This window comes from Podarcis gaigeae (genome assembly GCF_964106915.1).
Source record: "Podarcis gaigeae genome assembly, chromosome: Z".
Taxonomy (NCBI): Eukaryota; Metazoa; Chordata; class Lepidosauria; order Squamata; family Lacertidae; genus Podarcis; species Podarcis gaigeae.
In genome coordinates this window covers 16805401-16828112 of record NC_139691.1, presented here as the reverse complement: position 1 = coordinate 16828112, position 22712 = coordinate 16805401, and the positions used below count along the sequence as shown (strand labels likewise).

At 44.7% G+C, this 22712-nt stretch overlaps 1 protein-coding gene across 2 annotated transcripts; it reads right to left on the bottom strand.

Moving 5' to 3' along the window:
• Positions 1 to 110: 110 nt before the first annotated feature.
• Positions 111 to 21814, bottom strand: DOLPP1 (dolichyldiphosphatase 1). Of its 2 annotated transcripts, XM_083722554.1 has the most exons (9): positions 21530 to 21623; positions 16581 to 16644; positions 9935 to 10035; positions 6790 to 6874; positions 5656 to 5755; positions 4540 to 4638; positions 3423 to 3551; positions 2337 to 2426; positions 111 to 1917 (listed from the first exon to the last, which is right to left on the bottom strand). In XM_083722554.1, the coding sequence occupies exons 2-9, from the start codon at positions 16606 to 16608 to the stop codon at positions 1881 to 1883; spliced, it is 669 nt and encodes a 222-aa protein (XP_083578680.1). In that variant the 5' UTR covers positions 16609 to 16644; positions 21530 to 21623; the 3' UTR covers positions 111 to 1880. The 2 variants fall into 2 exon arrangements, with proteins under 2 accessions (XP_083578680.1, XP_083578679.1); XM_083722553.1 differs by lacking the exon at positions 16581 to 16644 and having other exon boundaries at positions 21530 to 21814.
• Between the last annotated feature and the right edge of the window lie 898 nt (positions 21815 to 22712).

Below are 22712 nucleotides of genomic sequence, written 5' to 3'. Positions count from 1 at the left end.
GGCAAACCTGTGGGCAAGGCACATGTCTTCAGGCTTCTACCAATGTGTGGAGGAGAGGTCTCTCCATATAGCTACACTTGTCAAACCAACACACTTGGCAACCCAAAAACGACCATAAAAACATTTTATTGAGTATTTAAAAGTTTTTTGGGGGGGCAACTTGGGGATAAATTTGAAACCACCAAGGGAATGAGTGATGCCTTGATGGTGCTTTCTTCTTTTGCATTTTAAACTACCAGTAAGAAAGTCTGCAGCAGTATTTTGGGGAAGGAAAAAAAGATTAGGGTAGAAAGTATAAAGGAAGGAAAATATAGGGTCACTGGTGAAGTTGGATCTAAAATAATAAAACAATTAAAACAAAACAATTTGTACAGGTATCTGAATAATAATAAAAAGATAGCATTGAGTAGGGCTGGGTGATACCTGGTTTTAAACATCGTGATATATCACCAGATAAACATCGCAATATACTGATACATCACGATGTCTGCAATATGGATGAATGCATGTAGAGGCATTGACTGGCTTCACGGTTTTTCCCACATCGTGATTATTGCATAGCGAACAAACATACATCATGATTTGCAATATATTGCCAGGTCAAAAATTATAAAACCATTATCACGATACAGTGGCACCCCAGGTTACAGACACTTCAGAAATAGTACCTCGGGTTAAGAACTTTGGTCAGGATGAGGACAGAAATTGAGCAGTGCGGTGCGGCGGCAGTGGGAGGCCCCATTAGCTAAAGTGGTACCTCAGGTTAAGAACAGTTTCAGGTTAAGAAAGGACCTCCGGAACAAATTAAGTTCTTAACCTGAGGTACCACTGTATAGACTTCAAAGCTGTTTTGGCTGACATATCGCCTAGCCCTAACACACATCATAATTCGCGATATATTGCCAGGTCAAAAATGATGAAACCAATATCACAATACGGACTTCAAACTGGTTTTGGATGACATATTGATATATCACCCAGCCCTACTATTGAGTTTTTGTATTGTGCTGACACAGTGCAGAAACATCACTAGTGTAGTTTTCTTAAAATCAATACAAAGTGCAGTTGGGATTGGCCCAGATGCCCCTGAACAGTCATGATAAAGTTTTAAACTAACAGAAAGAAGGCTCCCCTTGTTTTCCGCTCCAGTGATCCACGTTTCTCAACTCCTGCCAAAGGGAGATGAATCAGCTGCCTTCCAAAACACTTGATCCCCACCCCCCCTTTTCGCAAACCAGTTTTTATTTCAAAAGGAATAATAAATAGTGTGTACATTGCATGCTGCAAAAGGGGAAATCAATTTGTGGGGGGAGTCACAGACATATAATATTTTGACTCCCCCACTGACAAAACGCTAAATATATCCCCCCCCCTTTCCCTGTTTCAGACTTTTCAAAAATCACAGGTAAAACCAACCCAAAAGGGTGTCTTGCGCAGGCCCTGCTGAGATGAAGGGACAGGTGGGGGGGAGGGGGGAGAGAAGGTGCATTGCAGTTCTCTCCCTCCAGCAATTCTGTTTGCATCAGCGGAGTCTGCGCAAGAGACGTGCAATGGCCGAGTGAGGGGAAGGGGTTGTTCCCACCCTCCCGGTCAGATGCTGTGCAGCTGCGGTATATAAATGGGTCGCTGGTTCCTGAATGGTCCTCGGCATGCAGCAGAGTGTGGATCCGGCTAGCTGGAAAAGGCCTCTGGTCTTCAGGGTGTGGTGGTCCCTGCCTCCGTTCCTTTTGGTCCATCTCTTAACAGGCTCCTTCCTTCACTTCCAGCTCTGTACAGGTCTCTTTCTCTCTCTAATGCTGGCCCTTGCATTTTTATTTTTATTTTTATTTTTTGTCTTACAGAATTCGTGCAGTCCAGTTCCTAACATCTCCCTTCCATATTCACTGGAGCTTTGTACCCAGCTTACGCTGTCGGTTCCTGCAATTTAAAAAGGAAGTGGGTTCAAATCTTATCAAGGTGCTTTTTGAGCCCTGCCCAGGCTTTTGATTTCAGAGGGCAGAGGGTGCACTTTGTGTGCAGAAGGCCATAGGTTCAGTCCCCAGCACCTCCCAGCTGGAAAGACTCAAGCCTACAACCAAGGAGTCAATAATAAAATCTAGTAACTCAAGAAGGGAAGAGATATCTATAGAACAATCACACCCACATCGTACTTTTAAAGCACAATGATACTCCATAAGTCATGGCTTTCCCAAAGAATTCTGGGAGCTGTAGCTTGTTCAGGGTGTTCAGAATTGTTAGGAGACCCCCTATTCCTCAAGGAAATGTATCTCAGAAGGGAATAATGGTCTCCTCTCAGCAGCACCCTTCCCAACCCCAATCGTGCATGAAATCCTCACCTGGCTTCTGCTCTGGTCACTGTGTACTCGAACCATAATATATTTGGGATGAGACTGGTGTCTCTGATTAAGAAAAACTCTGATAATTGCCTGGAAGAAGTGGAAAGGGTTGGCAGAAGAAGGAGACGGGAGAGGGGGAGAAAATAAGGAGACAGAGAACATGAATTCAGCAAACTTGTTTTTTGTAAAGTCTGTTAATTCTTGTAAGTGAATCAACATAGCAAAAAATAAGGCAGATTCTGAATGAAATCGTTTGATACACTTGGGATAGTTGATGGTCTAATTACATTTTGCTTAAGAATAAAAGAACAGTCACTCAGTCCCAGGTACCTTTCCCTCACTCTGACAAATATAAGGGATTTGCCAAATGACAGTGGTGACTTCCTTAAGGTCTTAATTCAGAGAATGTATTAGAACCAAGCTATGTGCCAAGAATGGTTCTGGAACACAAACCATGACCTGAGCTTCCTTACGTTGTAGGTAAACTATGGCTTACGGCTGCTTACCTGCTTTCATTTTTGTTCAGCCCCCAGATTTCCTCATGTGCCCATAGTATAGAAACCTTTGGAGGTGAAGAAATGGAGGTAACCATGGCTTGTCAATTCAGAGATCTTCGAAAACAACACAGCACAAATCATGGCTGGCAACTGCACCTCCAACCATGGTTTCCAGTACTGATTTGTTTGCTGGTTGGTTGAATTTGACAAGCCATGGTTGGCAGACACCAAAACAAATATTCAACTATGGTTTGCTGTGATATTCAAACTGAGGTATTCAACGCTAAAGCAGAATCCGGACAGCAAGTGCTCAAAAATAAGCTTATTTTATTTACTCTCCTATGAGGCATCATGCATGACAATTAACTCTGCACTTAGCCACCTGAGTTTCCTTCTGTACTATATTCTCCCTGACATACTGGATTTCTATATGAAGGGACCCCAGCCCAACACACAAAGGAGCTTCTCCCACCCGCTGCCCAATAAAACTCAAAGGATTTCTGACCTGCCTTTCAATTTAGAAAGATTCCAGAGCAGCAATTTGGTCTCAGGTGGGGGGGGGGGGGCAGAACAAATAAGGGGGACTTACCATGCAGCTATCCTTGGGAACAATGGTGTTAAGATCTCCTGTGTGAATGCAAACCAAACTATCGCCATGATGCTCCCCACAATCCCTCCATATACAACTTGGCTCCAGGAGTGGTACATCAGATAGACTCTGTGTGTGTTGCAACAGAATGAAAGCACATCAAAAAGAGAGCATACTAGGCAGCTGGTTACAGCACCACCGTCACCTTTTCTCAAAAGAGGGAAGCTCACAAAGACCCTGTTTACCCCTCACCTATCTCCGCTTCCCCCAAAGGACAGCCAATTCATTGCTTGGCTATCAGGGCCACCTTCCCATCCTGGTTCATGGTTAATCATATAGCTTGATGTGGTATATGAATGAGGCCAATAGTGGCTACCACTAACCACAGTTTGCCTCCAAACTGGAACTGGAAAGTCACAGTTCAAATCACTTTGTAGACAAAACTATGGTTACTGCTAAACAGGAAGTGGAGAAGAGAGCTGGGAGCACACCAGCAGAGCAGGGGAAGACAGCACAAGAGTTTGAGGAACAGCGCAGATGACAAAACTATGGGATTGACTTGTGCAGTCTGGGCTGGACCCAAGCTGAATAGTTAATGGAAAAAATACATCTTTTTTAAAACGGGCATTTCACTGCTTACTCAAAGTGGAATTGCACTTTGGAACAGAGGCAAAAAATGGGAGTCCAGTCTTGAGCTCCTGCCCCTCTCCTCCATCACCACACAGAACATAATTTGTTCTGATGTTGCAATGCTGAGCATTTCTCTGCCCTTCTAGCATCCACCAGTGATGGACAGCAAGAGAAAGATGCACAGCGTAGCAATGTCAGGCAAAAGGTCTACGAGATGTGCTATTGGCTTGATGCAGCAGGGCTCTTCTCATGCTAAGAGAAGAGATTAGAAATAAATATAATTTTAAAAAGCCACCCACCCACCCACCCACCCACCATCAAAATACCCTGCTGCATATTTACTGAAACATTTATTTGAATAAAGAGTTCTTGCATTGCTTCCAGGAACAACTGAAGCTTTTAAACCATTAATAATGAATGCATCAGTCCCAATAGCAAAACCAAGAGCTGCCCCAAGAAAGCATCCAACAAAATGGAACTGACCTACCTACTATAGGAGACGAGAAAGGCCACGGTTAAGAGGCAGAGGGAGAGGACATGTCTCCACAATAAGTCCAGGAACCTTGCATTGTTCGTTTGATGCATTCTGGGAGACAAAAATATTTAACTGAAATGACCTCTCACTAAACAAGCAAGGCATCAAAATCACAATCCAGCAAGCTCAGGCCCACATAGATACTTTAGAGCTTGCTCCTTTAAAAAAGAAAAAGCTTATCACACACCCGCTCTGCATCCTTCATTTAAAAAAAAACACATGGAACCTGATACTTGATTTTATGCAACACAGGAAAAAAAATCCTAAGTTTCAGGGCCTGTTCACATATAAGGGCCTGTTCCCATATATCTTTTATTTTTACACCTAAAATGGCACCTTAAGGTAAATGTCTAAGATCTCAATGTGTGCCTGTGTGGCAAGTGCATGCATCATACAGGTACACCTTAATGTGTTTCAAGATTCTCTCACCTCTTTAAGGTCTAGACACTTGACTTTGATGGATCCCCCCCAAAGTCAGCAAACTCTGTGCTTGTTGGATCAATTTCTTAAAACACTTTAATCAAAGGCAGAGTAAAAATAAAAATAATCCACTTAAAGCTTCACCAAGATTCCCCTTGTTCATTTAATACTGATTTCACACCATAAATCCAGCTTTTTGTTGCTTTTACGATGCCATTCCTACTCCCATTATCCCCAGCCAGCGAGACCAAAGGTGAGGGATGATGGAAACTATAATCCAACAAACATCTGAAGGGCTGCAGGTTCCATATCCTTGATCTGAGAAGCAGAATTCGTGGCTGCATGCAAGAGATGGAAGGATGCCTCTAGGTAGAAGCGGCATTCCCTCATGAGAGGAAGGAGGGTGCCTCTTCTTAGATCAGGGATGGGGAACTTGCGGCTCTCCAGATATTGTGGGGACTCCCAACTCGCATCAGCCCCTGCAACCAGCATGGCCAGTGGTCAGGGACAAAGGGAGCCTAATCTAACTGAATGGAAAAAGGAAGAGGCCACTGTAAATGGAGCTCCCTTTTCTGAGCTCTACATAAGCTTAAAAGCAAGGCTGGAACATCCTATCCACCAGCATCAAAAGGAAAAGGGATTATTCACCTTAAATAGAGGAAGAGAAAAGAGTAAATGGAGAAGAACCAGATGAACTGGGAATGGCTGGAAGGCATGGCGTACTTGGAAAAAACCGTTGTGTGGATTTCTGAGGAGGAGGAGGAAGAAGCACAAATGTTAGTTGGACTGTAGGAGCATTGCTTGGCTCTCCTCCCCTGCGATCAAGAAGGGCCCGACTCCCCAAGAGTATATGTTTGGGTTAAATGTTGCCAGAGGATGTGGAGGAAGATGCTACCTGTTACCTGCTGGCTATAGAAAGCCCCAACCCGTTGAAGGAAGTGCTCTCCCAGCTGCCCCCAAATCAGTTGAAGCGGTAAAGACGTTTTGCACTAAAGCAACTTGAACAGTTAAAAATGATCAGCGGAACTGCCACAGTTACAGGCACCGCATAAGACCTATTCTGCATTTGTAAGAATTCAATCTTTTAGCGTGGCAGCGCCCACACTTTGGAACTCCCTGCCTGGAGATATCAGGCAGGCTCCTTCACTGTACTGCTTTTGGCAGCAGCTCCATTTTTGTTTAGACAAGCCTACCCAGATATTCAAGAAGTCAATGCACTTTTTGATTTTTTTAAAAAACATGTTTTTTTACAAAAGTCTTAAATTATTATAATTTTTATGATTTTACTGTTTTATCTCTTTTTAGGCCACTTTGAGGTGTGTTTGTTAGCAATACAAGTGGTGTACAAATCTTATTAAATACAGTAAATAAATGAATAAAGAAAAATATAAATATTTGGAAATAGATCCACTTTTATACTCTGTTACTACAGGGAAGATGGATGACACACTCAATGCAATCTGATGGCAGAGAAGCAGCAGCAGCATTTCATTGTATGATAAAGTCTGCTTTGGTGATTGATGTGCGGCTATCTGCAAGCCCGCACCAATGATTTTTCTCAAAGTTTCCCGGTCAGCTGGTTATTAGCTGGCTGCTTTCATTATTGAATTTTGCTGTTGATTGTAATGTGAAAAATATAAACGTTTTTTAAAAAAGCAAAAACAAAATGTAGAGTTATTTTATCGTTCCATAAGCAAAGACAGTGGATGAGAACTGCTACCCTCATTAACAATGCCCAGGTCTGTAGTCAGCTGCGCCCCTTCCCTGCCAGCAATACTCCACCTGCACAAGGACGAGGCTCCTGGATAATATTCTTTATTAGCCAATTCACACCTTCATTGAGCAAGAGGCCCCCCAAGAAAGAGATCTGCAAAAGGACAAAAAGGGATGTGTGATTTTTGAGATCAACTGGTTGTTGCACAGAGGATAATTTGTTTAGCTTGACTCTTCTAGGGATTTAGAAAGCATTACCATCCCACCTTTCCATTAAAAGCCAAAAATCAAATTCATTAGGCTACTTCTGGTTTAAAATAAGCTCTATAAGCATCAAATAATTTTATTAAATAACATAAAAAACATTATATATAAAGTTCAGCAGCAACTGTTTTGTTGTTGTTGTTGTTAAAAAAAATTCCCGTTAAATAGATGGGCAAGTATCTTCCTGCTTTTGGGATTTCAGCGTGCACCGACCCCTCTCGCTCTCCAGGCTTCAGGAAGCTATCCGCTAGCCGTGGGAGACGCAGCTCTCCCACGGCTAGCGGAGACCTTGCCGGCACCCAGAAGCTTGGGGCACGCTGAGCTCAGCACGCTTGGGGCTTCGCGCAGTGCTCTGCTAGCCGTGGGAGAGCCGCACGAAGTCGCACAGCTCTCCCACGGCTAGCGGATAGCAGCCTGTTCTGGGGTCAGGGGTCAGGGGAAGCTCTGGCTTCCCCCGCCCCAGCCCCGCACCTGGGGGGGGAATATTTTTTCCCCCTTTATTTCCCCCCCAAAAAACTAGGTGCGTCCTATGGGCCGGTGCGTCCTATGGGGCGAAAAATACGGTAACTCGATTCAGAATGTTGATGCAAAGTGATCTCTGCCTTCTCAAATATTCAGCTAATGTGACTTCAAAGGGTGAACTGCATATTTCTCTAACTGCAAGTGGTTAAATTGGAAATGCAATGAATTCTAAGCAATTGGTTGATTCAATTATATGATATGTGATATGCTAGGATACGATTGAATGATATGAATGATTGATATGATTTGTGAATATTAATTTCATTTAATACGCCCCAAAGTCCCATCACAGTTTCTTTTGACATGTTCTCTTGGCCAATAAACAACTCCCAAAGGCATCAAATTGTTTTTAACCTTGCATCTGAGACTCACCAAGGTGGCCAATGTCCCTGGGATTCTGCAACCAGAGTGCCAACACAGGAGAAGAAACCCTCTCACCACCTGCCCAACCTTCAAAGCCAGGGGCAGCTAAAGATGATGACCTCCAAAGGTGAGCAGGCATATATAGAACAGGGAGCCCTTCAGAAACCTTGTGCTCTATCCAATGTTTGTCCTATTCAAAGCAGACCCACTGGAATAAATGACTCCCAATAGCACTAGGGCTAGCTGTCAGCATTTGATTGGTTGATGGGCACTGAGAGCAAGTCCTGCTGGTGCCAAGGCACAATGAGATCCATGCTGACAGGAGTTGGGAGCTCAACCCCAAAATCTGGAGGGACAAAAGTTCCCTGTACCTGGTTTCTACAATTGTTCTTGTTATGCCTGTTCCTCACTTCTGGCCGACAGCCAGGACCAGGTCACGCATGCACGAACATGTGAGCTGGTTCTTGCTCTTGTTCCGTTGGCTTGCCATGTTGCTGCAACATGCGTACTGCTATCTCATTGGGTCTATTTAGACAATTGATGGTTATGGATAACTATGACTGTTCACCACTAGCTGCTATAAAGGAGCGGGTTGGTGCTCCAGGTTGAATGGCTGCCCGCTGGATGGGAACATACCTATGGCTCTCTCTCTTGCACTGCTTGAACCTTTGGCCTCACTGTAAAAAACACAGGTTGAAGTTTCTTGCCTCCTCTTCCATTCCAGTCAGGCTTTAAAAAAAATTAAGGAGAGGCGTGGCTCCCAGAGCTGGGGTTTTCCCACCCCTGCCTCATAGTGTCAAAGGGTCTTTCCTCTTTCTGCTGCAATAGAACTAAAGGCATCTATCCTTCTGGAACTCATCTATGAAGACAACTCCAACAAAACAGAAAAGTGGGAGGAATTTAAAGAAACCAGTGTGCATAAGCTTACAGGTGAGCTGATATTTAAGAAGGGCATGCATAAGAAATGGAAGAAAGAGAAAATCACAAAGGAAATCCCTGATGTATACATGAGTAGCCAACAGTTGCAGGGAGAAGGTCATGTTAATCTGGAATGAGCGCAGAGGAGGGCAACCAAGATGATCAAGGCTCTAGAAACCAAGTCTTATGAGGAATGGTTGAAGGAGCTGGGTATGTGTAGCCTGGGAAAGAGGAGACTGAAAGGAGATATGATAGCTATCTTTAAATATCTAAAGGGCTGTCCCATGAAAGATGCAGCATGCTTGTCTTCTCCTCTGGAGGGTAGGACCTGAACCAATGGATTCAAATTACAAGAAAGGACATTCCGATTAACATCAAAAAGAATTTTCTGTCAAGAAGAGTCAACTGTGGAATGGACTCCCTCGGAAGGTTGTGGACTCTCCTTCCTTAGAGGTTTTAAAGCAGAAGTTGGGTAGCCATCTGTAATGGATGCTTTATTTAGATTCCAGCACGACAGGAACTGGGTCTCTTCCAACTCTACAATTATATTATTCTATTCAGTTACTGGGCACAACTGACAAGGTATTGTCAATACCACCTATTTCCCTAGAGAGCCTCTAGGGTATTGAGATTGCCAGAGGAGGCCCTCTTGGTAGTTCCTCCACCCTCTTGGCAGCCCAGGAGAGGGCCTTGTCTGTGGCAGCCCCTAAATTGTGGAACTCCTTCCCTGCAGAGGTGCTTCTGGTACCGTCACAATACAGTTTCTGTTACATGCTGAAGGTGAGCCTCTTCAACGTGGCCTTTGACAAGAGGCATATTTTAATGACCCACCCTATTTCTGTGCCTGTAATTTTGTTTTAAACTGTTTTTCATTCCGAAGGTTAAACTGCTGCAACCCATCTTGGGACCTAATGGTGACAGTCAGGCAAGAAATTGAATTAATAATAGTTATAATTACAGATGTAAGAGAAAGGAAAGTCATGGGATGGTCAAGGTGAAGGGAGTGATGGGGACAACTTCAGGAAAGGGGAAACGAGAGAAAGGAAAGCAGATGCTACCAGGCCCCAGCAGGAGACGTGAGTTCAGGAACACAAAAGGCTAGACCCAGATTTGGGGAGGGGGGCAGAGAAGCAGGAGCAGGACTCACCGTGTGAAGCTCTCTCTTGAAAACGATGAGTGTGATGAATCCGAATATGATGAAAATTGGGCTCAGGCTTGCTTGGGCGAGAATAAATCCGGTGAGGTCACCTGGGGTAGTAGACAAAGAGATAAAACTTGCCCAAAAGGTAATCTTGCCTGGCTGTAAAGGTTTTTTTTTTTTTTTTTTTTACTTTCAAGTACGTGTGCAACTTATGGAACTAACCACAAGCAGGTGTGCTACAGGCCACTAAGTTTAACCATCTTTAGACAACTATGTAATAGGAGTTGTGCTTTGAGGGGAGAAAGGCCCAAGGACCCTGGCTGTGTTGGACTTGAACTAAGGGGGACTCGAGTTCAAATCCCCACACAAGACTTGAAGCTTCTTTGGTGACTTTGCACCAGTGCTGCATTCCCTCCACCCTGACCTACCTCACAGGGATGCTGCAAGGATTAAAAACTTAGTAACACTGTACTTTATGAATAAGGCAATTAAAAAAGAGCGAGAGAGAACAAAAGAGAGGGAGCCCTAATGAACAGGTTCCTTCCAACTCCAGAGGAAACTATGAGGTTTACGCAGCAGCATAGTCTAAATATGAAAAACAGAGCCTATAGATGAACAGCACCCAAACCACATCCTTCTTACCCAGACACCCGGCCGCCACCATTTCCTGTTGGATGTCTGCTTGTGGCAAAACCTTTAGTTGCATGATAACTTGGTACAGGATATCAGTTGCTTTAAAGGGCAATGATCTCAGGGTCATCAGTACAAAGCTTTCCATTCACAGAGGAAGACAAGGCTGCCAGTTTGAAACTCGCCCTGGCAAAAGGCTTTTGGGGAGGCCCTGAAAGCCGTCCTCTCCCCCTTCACATCATCAGCCTCCCTCCACCTTGTCACCTGCTTGCTACATAAAAACTGTAAAGCTGGCCTGCCTTACAGGGCTGTTGTAAAGATATGAAAGCTTGGCCAACACATGAAGATTGCTGTAGCTGCATTCTTATACACCAGTAATGAGGAATCTATTACCCTCCAGATGATGGTGGACTACAACTCCCAACATCCCCAACTGTTGGCCATTGCTGGCTGGGGCTGGTGTGAATTGGGAGTTGAATGACATCTGGAGTGCCAAATTTTCTGCACCTCTGAGATATATTCACACAAGTACCTGGAAGTTAGGTCCACCTAAACTCAATGGGAACTACTTTTGAGTAGAAACACCTCTTAAATGCATCAAAGGAATAGGGGAAGCTGTCCAGTACAGCATGAGACCATTGGTCCATCTTGTCCAGTATTGTGTTAACCAGAGCTTTCCAAACTGTGTGTTGTGACACGTTAGTGTGTTGCCAGCAGTGTGTAGGTATCTCACGTGAACACTCCTCCTGGGGCTGGAAAGGGGTTAGTTTAACCGGTTTGCTAGTAAAACGTAATTGCTGTGTTGCGAGATTATGCTTGTCTAAAAAGTGTAGCACCAACATGAAACGTCTGGAAAGCTCTGGTCTAAACCATAGGGATGGGGAGTCTTTTTCAGTTTGAATGACACATTCTCTTCTGTGCAACCTTCTGAAGGCCATATTCCACCGTTGGGCGGGGCCAGAGGCAAAAGTGGGTGGAGCAATGAAAGTGAATTTTACCTAGTCAGGGAACTGGGCTCCAATGACATATGGAGAGCCACAGATGTTCCCCATCCCTCTCCTAGAGAATAATCTAATTTAGCATGTTTTATTTTATCAGCATTTGGTAAACAAAACTAAAAACTTTGAAATTTGCCAAGCCTGGCCTGATGTTTCATTTGCAAACAACATCTGTTTGTTGCTACTAATGAACAAATGACAAGAAAGGAGATTCCTAAACATTAAGAAGAACTTTCTGACAGTAAGATCTGTTTGACAGGTGTTGGACACTCCTTCATTGGAAGTTTTTAAGCAGAGGTGAGACGGCCATCTATCACCGATGCTTTAGTTGAGATTTCTGCATTGCATGGGGTTGGACCAGATCATCCTCAGGGTCCCTTTCAACTCTATTCTATGAGCCTATGAGTTGTAAGACAAAAATCTAAAGGGTTCCAGGTTGGCCAAGGATGGAAAAATTTTGGGGACATTGCCTAGTGCTTTATTTCTCCCCAGAAAGTATTGTTTTCGTACATTCATAGAATCACAGAACTGTAGAACTGAAAGTACCTCAACTGGCAGAACTGGTAATCTGGCAGAACTGTCAGAAAGTTATTCCTGATGTTTAGTTGGAATCTCCTTTCTTGTAACTTGAAGCCATTGGCCCATCATCCCCAGCCAGCACAGCCATTCTCCCAGCAGCAGTCTTATAATATGGAGGGCACCTGGTTGGTGAAGGCTGACCCAGGAAGATACTCACATTACAGTTTTGCTAGCTTACCATTCAACTAATGGGAGCCTAGGGCTGATGTGAGTTGTTGTCCAAAGCACGGGGGGGGGGGGGGGCTGTCCAACTGCACAAGACTTTCTAACAGCCACCCTGTCACCTCTGCTTTTTTTAAAAATTTGTGAGGAGTGGTCCAAGTTTGAACATCAGCAGGAAACAGACTAGAAGGGAATCCCAGGCATGTCATGCATTGTGGACTCAAAGAAAGTAATTTGATATTTTATGGATATCTATTACATCATGCTCTCTGTCTGAAACATTTGGAGAGGTGCTGCCAGTAAGTATAGACAATACTGAGTTAGATGGACCAATGGTCTGACACGGTATATGGCAACTTCCTATGTCCCTGTTTATATTCCTATGCCCCCCTCTGACACACAAAAATCCCTTTTATCCATAATCATCAGGATACTTTTATTTCTAGGGGAAGAGACATATCTATATCTTAAAACTCATGCTTTGTATGCAGAAGGTCCTAGGTTCAATATTCAACAGCATCTCAATATTCAACAGAGAGACTGTTTGAAACCCTGGAGAGCCACTTCCAGTCAGTGCAGGTAATGCAAAGCTGGATCCAAAGCTAGATGGACCAATGATCTTTATTTTGTTTTCATGGATCATGCCTGTCTACTCTAGGGGCTCTAGAATGTACAACAGGCCGTGGGTCTTACAGAGCTAGCTAAAAATGTTTTCAGCACCAGAACCAGACAACAGGCATGGGATCGAGAGGGTTTTCATTTGCCCATGCAGCAGCATAAACAGAACATGAGTCTCAGTGAAAACACACAGACACACACCATTATTTCTGTACAAGGAAGCTGGCGCAGATGGCTCCGCAGCAGGGACCAATTAATTTAGCGAGCCAGAGCAGAAGATTCACACTGCAGCTCCAGGATACAACAGGTGGCCTACAGGCAGACTCTGGCCCCAAGAAACACTCCTAAGGTCTCTGCTTGCTAATTGCCATCCTGGGGGACGACCCCAAAGATGCCTCCTCCTGCCCTTAGATGTTTGCATAATGCAGAACCTATGTACACATATATGGACAAACATGGGGGCAATGCTTCCCATCTACAAAGTGCATACTGAGCGGAGAACACAACATCAAAAAAACAAAGGTTTTTGTTAACACTAGGGACAAGTTTCTATCCCTTAGGACAATAATTATGCCTAAATATAGCAAATGAAGCTGGTTTGCACAGTACAGTAAGCTGTGGCTTGGTGCTACATCTGAGAAGATGAATTGTGGTTTGGGATGCTGTTACACCCTCAGAACCTGCTGTTTGGGATGGGCCTCTGGGGGTTCTCAGGGAAGGTGGCTGGAGAGGGGAACCATGTAAGCCATATCATGGTTTGGACACATGCCATGAATTTAAAGCACATTTGCTTTTTCTCCAATGAATCCCGGGAACTGTAGTTTGTAAAGAGTGCTGGGAATTGTAGCTTTGTGTGAGGGTAAACTAAATTTCCCAGGACTCTTTTTGGGGGTGGGGGAGATGGTGTTTGGTATGTACACAGTCTAAATGAATCTTACCACAGATTGTGATCTGGTGCTTGATCTGAAGAAATCCACTGTAAGCCACTTCTTAGCCTTTGTTAACCTGGTGACTTCCAGAAGATTTGAACTGGATGGGCCTTTGGTCTCATCCAGCACGGTTCTTCTTACATTCTTATATTCTTTAGTTGCTGGCTAGGGCTGATGGAAGTCCAAAATATCTGGATGGCACCATGTTGGTGAAGGCAGTCTAAACCTCTCACCTTCAGAGCTCCCCAGAGACCTCCAAGAGACCCCTCCTCTCTGGAGAGGCTTTGGAAATGTCAGCAGGTGTACTTACTCTCAAGGCTCTCCACTGGCATGAGAGCTGGAACCTTGGGTGAAAGTTGAGATACTTAAACCACAAAATTCAATGCCACTTCTGTTACTTAAATTTAAGATTGTTCAAAAATAATAATAATTAATGCTATTAAACTCATTTACTTGTGTTCTTTTTTCAGATGTCAGGATTTTTCATCTTTTACAAGTCATTCACTTTCTTTAAAAAAAAATTGTTGACTGACTGAAAGTACAACAAGCTCTGATGGAACTGGCTGGGGTAACATCTTAATGAGGGGGAGGGTTGTAAAAAATATATATATTTAATAACCTCTAGGCTGGATTACTGCAACACATTACACATAGGGCTGCCTCTAAAGATGGTTTGGAAGTTTAAGCTGATGCAGAATTCGGTGGCCAAGTAGCTCAGTGGGGCAAGATGGTTTGAGCATATTACACTGATCCTGAACTGACTGCACTGGCTGACGTATAAAAGTCTTAAACAGCTCAGGACTGCAATACTTCAAGGACTGCCTCCCCCCCCCCCCATAAACTGTCAAAGACTCTGCGTTCATCATTTGAGGCCCTTCTTCATGTGAGGGTGGAAACATGAGAATGGGCCTTTTCTGCAGTGGCTCCCAGTTTCTGGAATGCTCTTCCCAGGGAGGCTTGACTGGTGCCTTCATTAGGCATAGATTTGGTGTAGAAAGTACAAACTCAGTTTTTCATCATCCTGACTCGGCTTCTATCAGTTCATCAGCATTTGAACTCTGATGTGCTTAAAGAGGGGTCTGGTTTTCCCAGGCATGTAGCTCAGTGGCCAAGGGATGGAGCTGTCAACTAAGAATTTATTCAGCTACAAATTCCATAGACAGCCTTAAAATGAACACTCGCTTCTCCCTCAATCCTAATCCTTGTGTGTCTTAAAGCTGATTTCCCTTACAAGGCAGCTGTTTATGATTGCTAATATAGGCAAAGAGTTTGGGTGGTGTAAAGCAGGGGTGGTTAAAACCTGTGGTCATCCAGCTGTTAGTGGACTACAACTCCCATCATGCTTGGACCACTGGCCATGCTGACTAAGGGGCAGGTGAGAGTTGGAGTGCAACAACAACCTGAGGGCCACAAGTTCTTCACCCCAGCCTAAGAAGTGGCATTATTTCCCGTTTTATGGGGAATGACTCTTCTAACACAACGTAAGAGTCGGCTCGATCAGGCCAATGGCCTAGCAAGTCTAGCAACCTGTTCTCATAGTGTCTGTGGGACACCTGGAAAAAGGATTCGAGCACTCTCCCTTCCTGCGGTTTCTCTATCCACTTTCTCCATGCTATGCATAATTTTATAAACTTCTTTCATGTCTCCTCTTACTCAACTTTTTAGTTTAATATCTTAATAGAGGAGTCACTTGATCATTTTGGTAACCCTTTTCTGAGGCAAGGCAACCAGGACCAAAACTGTACATAAGAGGCCTTATTCCATCTCTTAAACACTGTAGGGAATTCTGCTTCTAAACTCAGGAGTGAGGAACCTGTGACCCTCCAAATGATGTGAAATTCCAACCCCCATTATCCCTAGACTGACTGTTGTGTTAGCTGGGGCTGGTGGAAGGTAGGAGTCCAACAATATTTGGAGGGTCATGGACTCACCATCACTGACCTACCTGAATAAAAGGCAGGTTCCATTTCAAACTTTGCCAGCCTGGTGCCTCAGAACTTTAAAACACCACAGACATGCTGTGTGTTCACTATTTTCATTGACCTATTCCATGAATTAGAAATAGTATCAAAGAAACCAGAAGCTCTCCAGATACAGTTACCAGCTTCTCTTACTCTCACATGCACTAGCATTCAAGTAGGAAACAAGCAGATGTGGCCAAGCACATGCCATATTACTTCCACTCACAAAAAGGATCTTGGTGCAAATCTGGCCTTAAGCCATTTTTCACTTTGATCCAGGAAAAGAATTTTTTGGGGGGTTAACTGGATCACTTGTTGGGTCGCCACTCATATAAATCAGAATGCCTTTCAGAGCACAGATGCTATATAGCCATGCTGCATGACTCTTAAGTGGGTGTGAATGCAAAATGCACTGGATGTGGTGTGGGAGGCATATCCTAAGGATGTAAGCAAAAAAAAAAAAAAGTTTGGATCAGCTGTGCTCATCCAATTCATTCTGTAGTCCTTGATGCAGCAAATAGCACGAAAACCTGCTTACCTATGTGGCTCTCCTTACTCAGACTGGGGTAAATCTGCAGCTGATCAATCTGTTCATTAGAGATATGGGATCAAGGGATGGCTGGCAGCAACTGTCATTTCTGACCATTGGCAATGCTGGCTGGCGTTGATGAGAACCCTGCTAAATATTGTCGGCGCCCATCTAGTCCAACATCCTGTTTTCACAGTGGTCAAAAAGATGCCCCATGGGAATCCCATAAGCACAACCACAACTCACCCTTCTTGCAGTTTCCATTAAGAAGCATTCAGCAGCTTACTGGCTCCCACTGGCGTTATATACCCTGGGTTAGAAATGCCTATGATCATTTACTTCCATTTTCTTTGTATATAAGGAACAGCCCTGCTTTTGGGAAGTGGCCTCAACCAAGGCATTAACATTGGTCCAACTAGTTCACTATGGCTTACACAAGCTGGCAGCATGTCATCACAGCATCCCCAGGGTGGGATTGAACCTGGGACCTTCTGCATGCAAAGCAGCTGCTCTACTGCCGAACTATGCTTTTCAGAGTACATAAGGTGCGGCTTTGGAGATTTTTATCTCCTGCCCTGCCTTCCAGCATGCAATCTTTATAAAAACTGAATCCAATAATTCCATTAGTTAATGGATGTGTGTGCGGGTGTGTGTGTGGGGGAATCAAAGGATGAGTTTGGGCTGGCCTGAAAGCCATACATTCTCTCACTCAGAAGCTCTGCCTCTCCCCACCCCCGTGCCAAAATCATGGGAATTGAGTGGGCTTTCTCAGCAGCACGCACACAACTCTAGAATACTCCTCTACAGTCAGCTTGCCAGGTGGAAAGAAATCCCAGTTTAATGCAGGAAGCACAAGGTAAGGGAGCCAAGTATCAGAAAGAGAGATAAATAATATATGTGATTCCCCCCCTCCCCTCATTACCACAATGCGTCTAACTCCCACAGTGCTTAGTGTCTGGAAATGAAAAAAACAAGAATACCAAGTTGCAGGTCTGCCTGGAAATACCACACCCTAGTATGGAAGCCTGGACACAAAGAGACCTCTTTCGGTTGGTTACTCGGGGGAAATGCACTCCAAACCTTCTCAGAAGCACTTTCAACTATTTTAGGGTTGGGCTCTGGCACTTAAGAGAGCAAATGGCAGCACTAAGTCATGTCAGAATTTAAAGCCCTGAGTTACTGAAATATTCAGAGTTCAAATGAATAAATAAATAGGCCACAGGCTAGCAAGGTTGGGAGATCCAGTTACAAACGTACAAGCTGATCCTAACTCTGCCACCCAATGATCTTCTACTGCTCCCTTAAAAACCCTCCCATCCTACATTGCTGTTCCCTATGCCTGGAACTCACTCCCATAATGCCTCCCTCCTCCTCCTTCTCAAAGTCACCTCTTCCCTAAGCTGAGACAACACACACATAGTTTAAGTCGGGTGTGAGGAACCTGTGGCCCTCCAGATGCTACTGAACGATAATTCTCATAATCCCTGGCATTGGCGGCTGGTGCTGATGGGAACTTTAGTAAGGCAACATCTGGAGAGGCAAAGCTTCCCCTGGCATTGCAACTCCATTCACTCCCATCTGTCCTTTGGTACATTTTGCTGGTACATGTAAAGTGGAAGTTTAGACTGCAAGTGGCTTGGGGCAGGGATTTCTCCCCCTACCCCTTGGTGTGTATGATGCAGATTTCTTACTGGTCATCCTGTCATTTTGTTACTTTAAAGCAGTTGAATTTAACCCTTTCCCTTCACTTAAAAAAATATGCTATCATGCCCCCATTGTGGTGGTGGTGGTGATACAGTTGCCTGTATTTTTATTTTGCTCATCAGGATGAATAGCAGTTTTTTGTGAGGAGGGGATTTAGATCAAGGAAACTAACTAACACATTCCTTTCATCATCCCAGTTCTGATCAAAATCAGAACATTCTGTAGCTGCTTTTAAAGTTTAAAAATTAAAAGCCAGGCAAGAGATGGATCACAGAACTTGTAAAGCACAAACATTTTAGGCTTTGTTTTGAAAAGCGACATGCACACTAATACAGCCATATAAATTATTCTTTAAACAAGTCTCCTGAAATCAGCAGGACAATCCCAATAAAATGTACAGTCAAATGAAGCTTTACAGATACATTACAAAATCAGTGGGGAGTCTCCTTTGCATACAGAAGTTCCCAAGTTCAAGCCTCAGCAGTATTCCCAGGTAGGGTTGTGAAAGATTCCTTGCCTGAAATCTTGGAGAGTAGCTTCTAGTCAGTATAGACCAGCATTTCTCAACCCTGGGTCCTCAGTTGGACTACAACTCCCATCTTCCCTAGCTAGTAGGACTAGTGGTTAGGGATGATGAGTGTTGTAGTCCAACAACATCTGGGAACCCATGGTTGTGAAAGGGTGGTATAGGCAATACTAGACCAATGATTTGACTCGGTATAAGATAGCTCCCTATGTTCCTATTCAGGTGCTCTCTAGAGACATCCAGGTGTTCATAGCAGTGGTTAAGAGTGTTGGGATCTCACTGGGTGACCATGGGCCAGTCATTATCTCTCAGTCAAACGACAACAATGCTGAGTTGTTCTGAGGGAAAAATTGATACGATGGAAAAGATTCATGTATGCTGTCTTGAGTTCCTTGAAAAATATATGTGGAAAAAATGTAAACAAAACAAAACAAAACACCAAACCCTAATCATCGGTGTAGCTAGCCACTTGGGCACCTGGTACGGTGCATGCGTCCTGCAGCCAGGGTCGGGCCGATCTGCCCATGGAAGTAGGGCAAGCTGCACGGAATCTCTCCACCACCTTCCCCTCAGCTGTAGGGCGGCTGAGGGAGAGGCAGTGGGCAGATGTAAGCCCCACGCTGCCTGAAGCTGCCATTTCAGGCAGCGTGGAGACTGCAGGCACCCAAGCCACCATGTCACTCCCAGAAGAAACATGTCGCTTGGGCATGCTGCAGGCCCCGTGGTTAGTGCCAGCCCATGTTTCATTAAGTTTCTTGACTGAACTAAAAAGTTTCGTGAGTCCTTTCTTTATCTCATATTTTTGTCACCCCCCTCAGTGATGACACCCGGGGCGGCCCCCACCCACTGCGACCCCCTTCCTCAGCCACTGACCCTAATACAATTTTGCACCATTAGGGTTTATCCTGTTGATCATTTAGAAACCCATTATTCAGAGATAGTTTGCTTCTAAATGCCAATGGCTGCACGGTCACATGATGGGAGGCAGGAAAGACTGGTGCTTTTGCACCGTGCCTGCAAGCTTCCTAGAAAAAAAGCATAACAGAGCACATGCTTAGCATGCAGACAATTCCAGGTATGAGTCCTCTTTCAAAATCAGGAGAGCTTCCTCAACTCAGTATGAGCAATATACTGAGCTAGATGGATCAAGGGTCTGATTCTGAATAACACAGCTTTGCATGTTATTTGGAAGGGACACAACTCAGTAGCAGAGCACATCTTTAGCATGCAGAAGGTGCCAGGTTCCCACATGCAGCACCTTTAGTTAGTGCTGGGAGAAGAGTCCCTGGCTGAAACCCTCAAAAACCTCTCCTAGTCAGTGTCGACAGTTCTGAGCTAGACAAGACAATGATCTGAGTTATTATTTCAATCACCCCTTTGGACCAGATTCAACTATTCTGTTCTGCTCCTCCAGTGGTTATCAAACTTTTTTCTCTGGGTCATACTTTCAGAATAAAAATTTGCTTGTGCTACACCAATATTTTTATTGATAAGAAATAAATTGGAAAACAAAAAGAAACGAGTCCTAGCAATGCTTGATTAAAACATACAACACAACTACTTTATAATTTGATTGTGGGACATCCAGAAAGAATTAAAAAATGTAACAACATAAGAAGAGAAATAATTCCCAAAATATAATTATAAACAAGCCTTTTAATATGTACCTTACATATTTATACAAATTCAATGAGAGGTATGAGCTTGCTTTTGCCAAGTAATCTCATTTATATTATGTCTAATTTGAGACAAATAAACTCTCAACATAAAGAAACCTTTCTCTTTTCTGCTGTTTCTTATCTGTCAGTTGGAAATCCCCGTTCACAACAATATGTTGTGGAAAATGGTAGATGAATAGCCAACGCTCTTGAAAAAAGGCATGGATACTGTCTCTGGTTGTATATCTAAAAAAACATTTTGATGCTATATTATACGATACTATACTTAAATATTCTACACTGAAATGTTTAAATGTTTATTTGATTGTCATTGAATCTTCCTGCCACACTTGCCACCCTCTCCTGTCACAACAGTATGGCACGCCACACCCTTTAAGAACTACTGCACTAGTGGAAATCAGTGCAAGGACTCTTGCTAGCTAGGTTCCGCCTCCTCTGCACCTCCCCCTGCATTGTGAAAACAATCACCTTAGCATTGTGTTGAATCCCACCCTTTATTTAAAAGCGCAAAGACTGTAATCTTATTTTATTTCGGAGGAAGGGCATTTGGCTCAGTGGTAGGAGCACCTGCTTTGCATGTGTAAGGTCTTGGCTTCAATCCTTAACAGCATCTCAAAGTAGTGTTCGGGAAAATACATTTCTGCCCCCCCCCACCTGAAACCCTGTAGAGCTGCTGCCCGTCAGTGTGGACAGCACTGCCCTAGAAAGAACAAAGGTCTAGCCCAATATAAGGCAGCATTCTGTGCTCCAAGTGTGTTAGGAAAAGGATCTCTCCAGGAATGGGTCTGTGATCCTGCAAAAGTAGCATCTGGTAACTGGTGTGACAAAGAGGCATGTCAAAAGAAAACTTAACTCCAATAAAACAGAATAGATCGAGATCTAGATGGAACCGGCCAGGAAGAGGGAGGTGCCAATAGGGGATCGGAAGCGGGACCATAATAAATACAATAAATGTAAAGGTGATTTCCCCCCCTCCCCCAAACTCTGCACTCTTGGGACGAGAAATCCAAAGCAGATAAGGTGCCGCGCATGCGCAATGCAGCCCCCGAAGTACACTATCTCGCAAAGAGCGGCAGCCGAAGCGCGCATGCGCCGCCGCCCGGCTTCACAGCGCTGCTAGTCAATGGCTCACTATTTGGCAGCTCCCACCCGATCCCCTCAGGAACTCCCCGAAGCCCAAACCTCGCCTTTTTTCACGGATATGAATTGGGCGTAGGGCGAAAAGCCCACCTACAGCTGAGAGAAGAAATCAGGCTCCGCGAAGCGCCGGAGGCTGGAGGCTTTACCTTCTGGGTACTCGATGTGAGTGAGGGAAACCGACTTCCACGGAACAGAGACCGAGCACTCTCCTACCGCGGCCATCTTACCCGGATACCGGGCCGGGCCGCCACAGCCAATCGGGCGGCACACACGGGGCGGGGCGGCAAATAGGAGTGGGCGGAGGGGGAGACGCGCACGGCCAATAGCCGTGCCCCGCAGGTGAGGCACTGGCCAATCCGCGGGCACCGCAACGTACAGCAGCCCCGCCCACCCTGCTCTGAAGCGCGAGAACGAGTTGGGGAGGGGGAACTTCCACAAGTCCAATCCTCGGCGGGGCCCAGGTAGAAGAGATGGCCAATGGCAGAAGAAGCGGGGGCGTGGCGGCGCCCGGGGATTGGCTGGCCCTTCTCGCCAATCCTCTCTCCGACTCCTCCCCCGTCTGAGCCAATCAGGTCTTAGAGGGTGGATGGCGGGCTAGAGAGCGGCTTGAGTGAGTGAGGTGTATTGTGGGTATTATCGTTACTCAAAAGGGGGGGGGGGGCTTCTCCACTGTACAACTAAGGGGCGCTAAAGGAACGGAGCTGAGACAGAGTTCTCCACCCTGACAGGGTTTGGAGGGGGGCGGTCTTCTGCAACTGGGTTGCCACCTTTGTTCTCGCAAAATACGGGGGGGGGCTGTTGGGGGGCGATTTTTTTCCATCTGGCACCGAAGTGGCTTCAAAGCAACCCATTACAGTTTAATGCAGCCTAACAGGATGGCCTCTCTGGAATTTGTCGCGCACAACACAGACCAGTGTTAGAATAGAAACCGAGATATAAAAGCTAGAAGCTAAATGGCACTTAAAGCTAGGTTGTGGGCGCAACAACGGAATGTCTAGACGTCCTTTTTAATAGCAAGACTACAAAGCTGAAAATGAATGAACTGCAGCTAAAATATGTTCATTTTTCACATGGTCTATTCTAGTCCTTCCCCTGCCCACTCTCCTAATATTCTTAAGAGGGTCTTCTACAGTCTTCAGAGAGTAGATGGAAGTGGGGAGGCAGAACAAAGTCTTCCAGTTTTAATCTGAAATCTTGGGTACTGCGCCCAGAGCTCAGAAACTGCTCACACTAATGAAATTACCCGTTGCAAAATGTGCCTAAAACAGTTTCGAACACTGACACATACACATAAATATTTAAATTGGTGCTTGGTTATCCACAGCTTCA

Coding starts and splice junctions, on each gene's coding strand:
- DOLPP1 (XM_083722553.1), bottom strand. CDS start 21,605: ATGGCCGCGGTAGGAGAGTGCTCGGTCTCTGTTCCGTGGAAGTCGGTT. Junction 6,875..9,934: donor TCAAGAGAGAGCTTCACACG/GTGAGTCCTGCT, acceptor GTCCTTTTGCAG/ATCTCTTTCTTGGGGGGCCT. Junction 2,427..3,422: donor TTCCCAAGGATAGCTGCATG/GTAAGTCCCCCT, acceptor CACTTCTTCCAG/GCAATTATCAGAGTTTTTCT.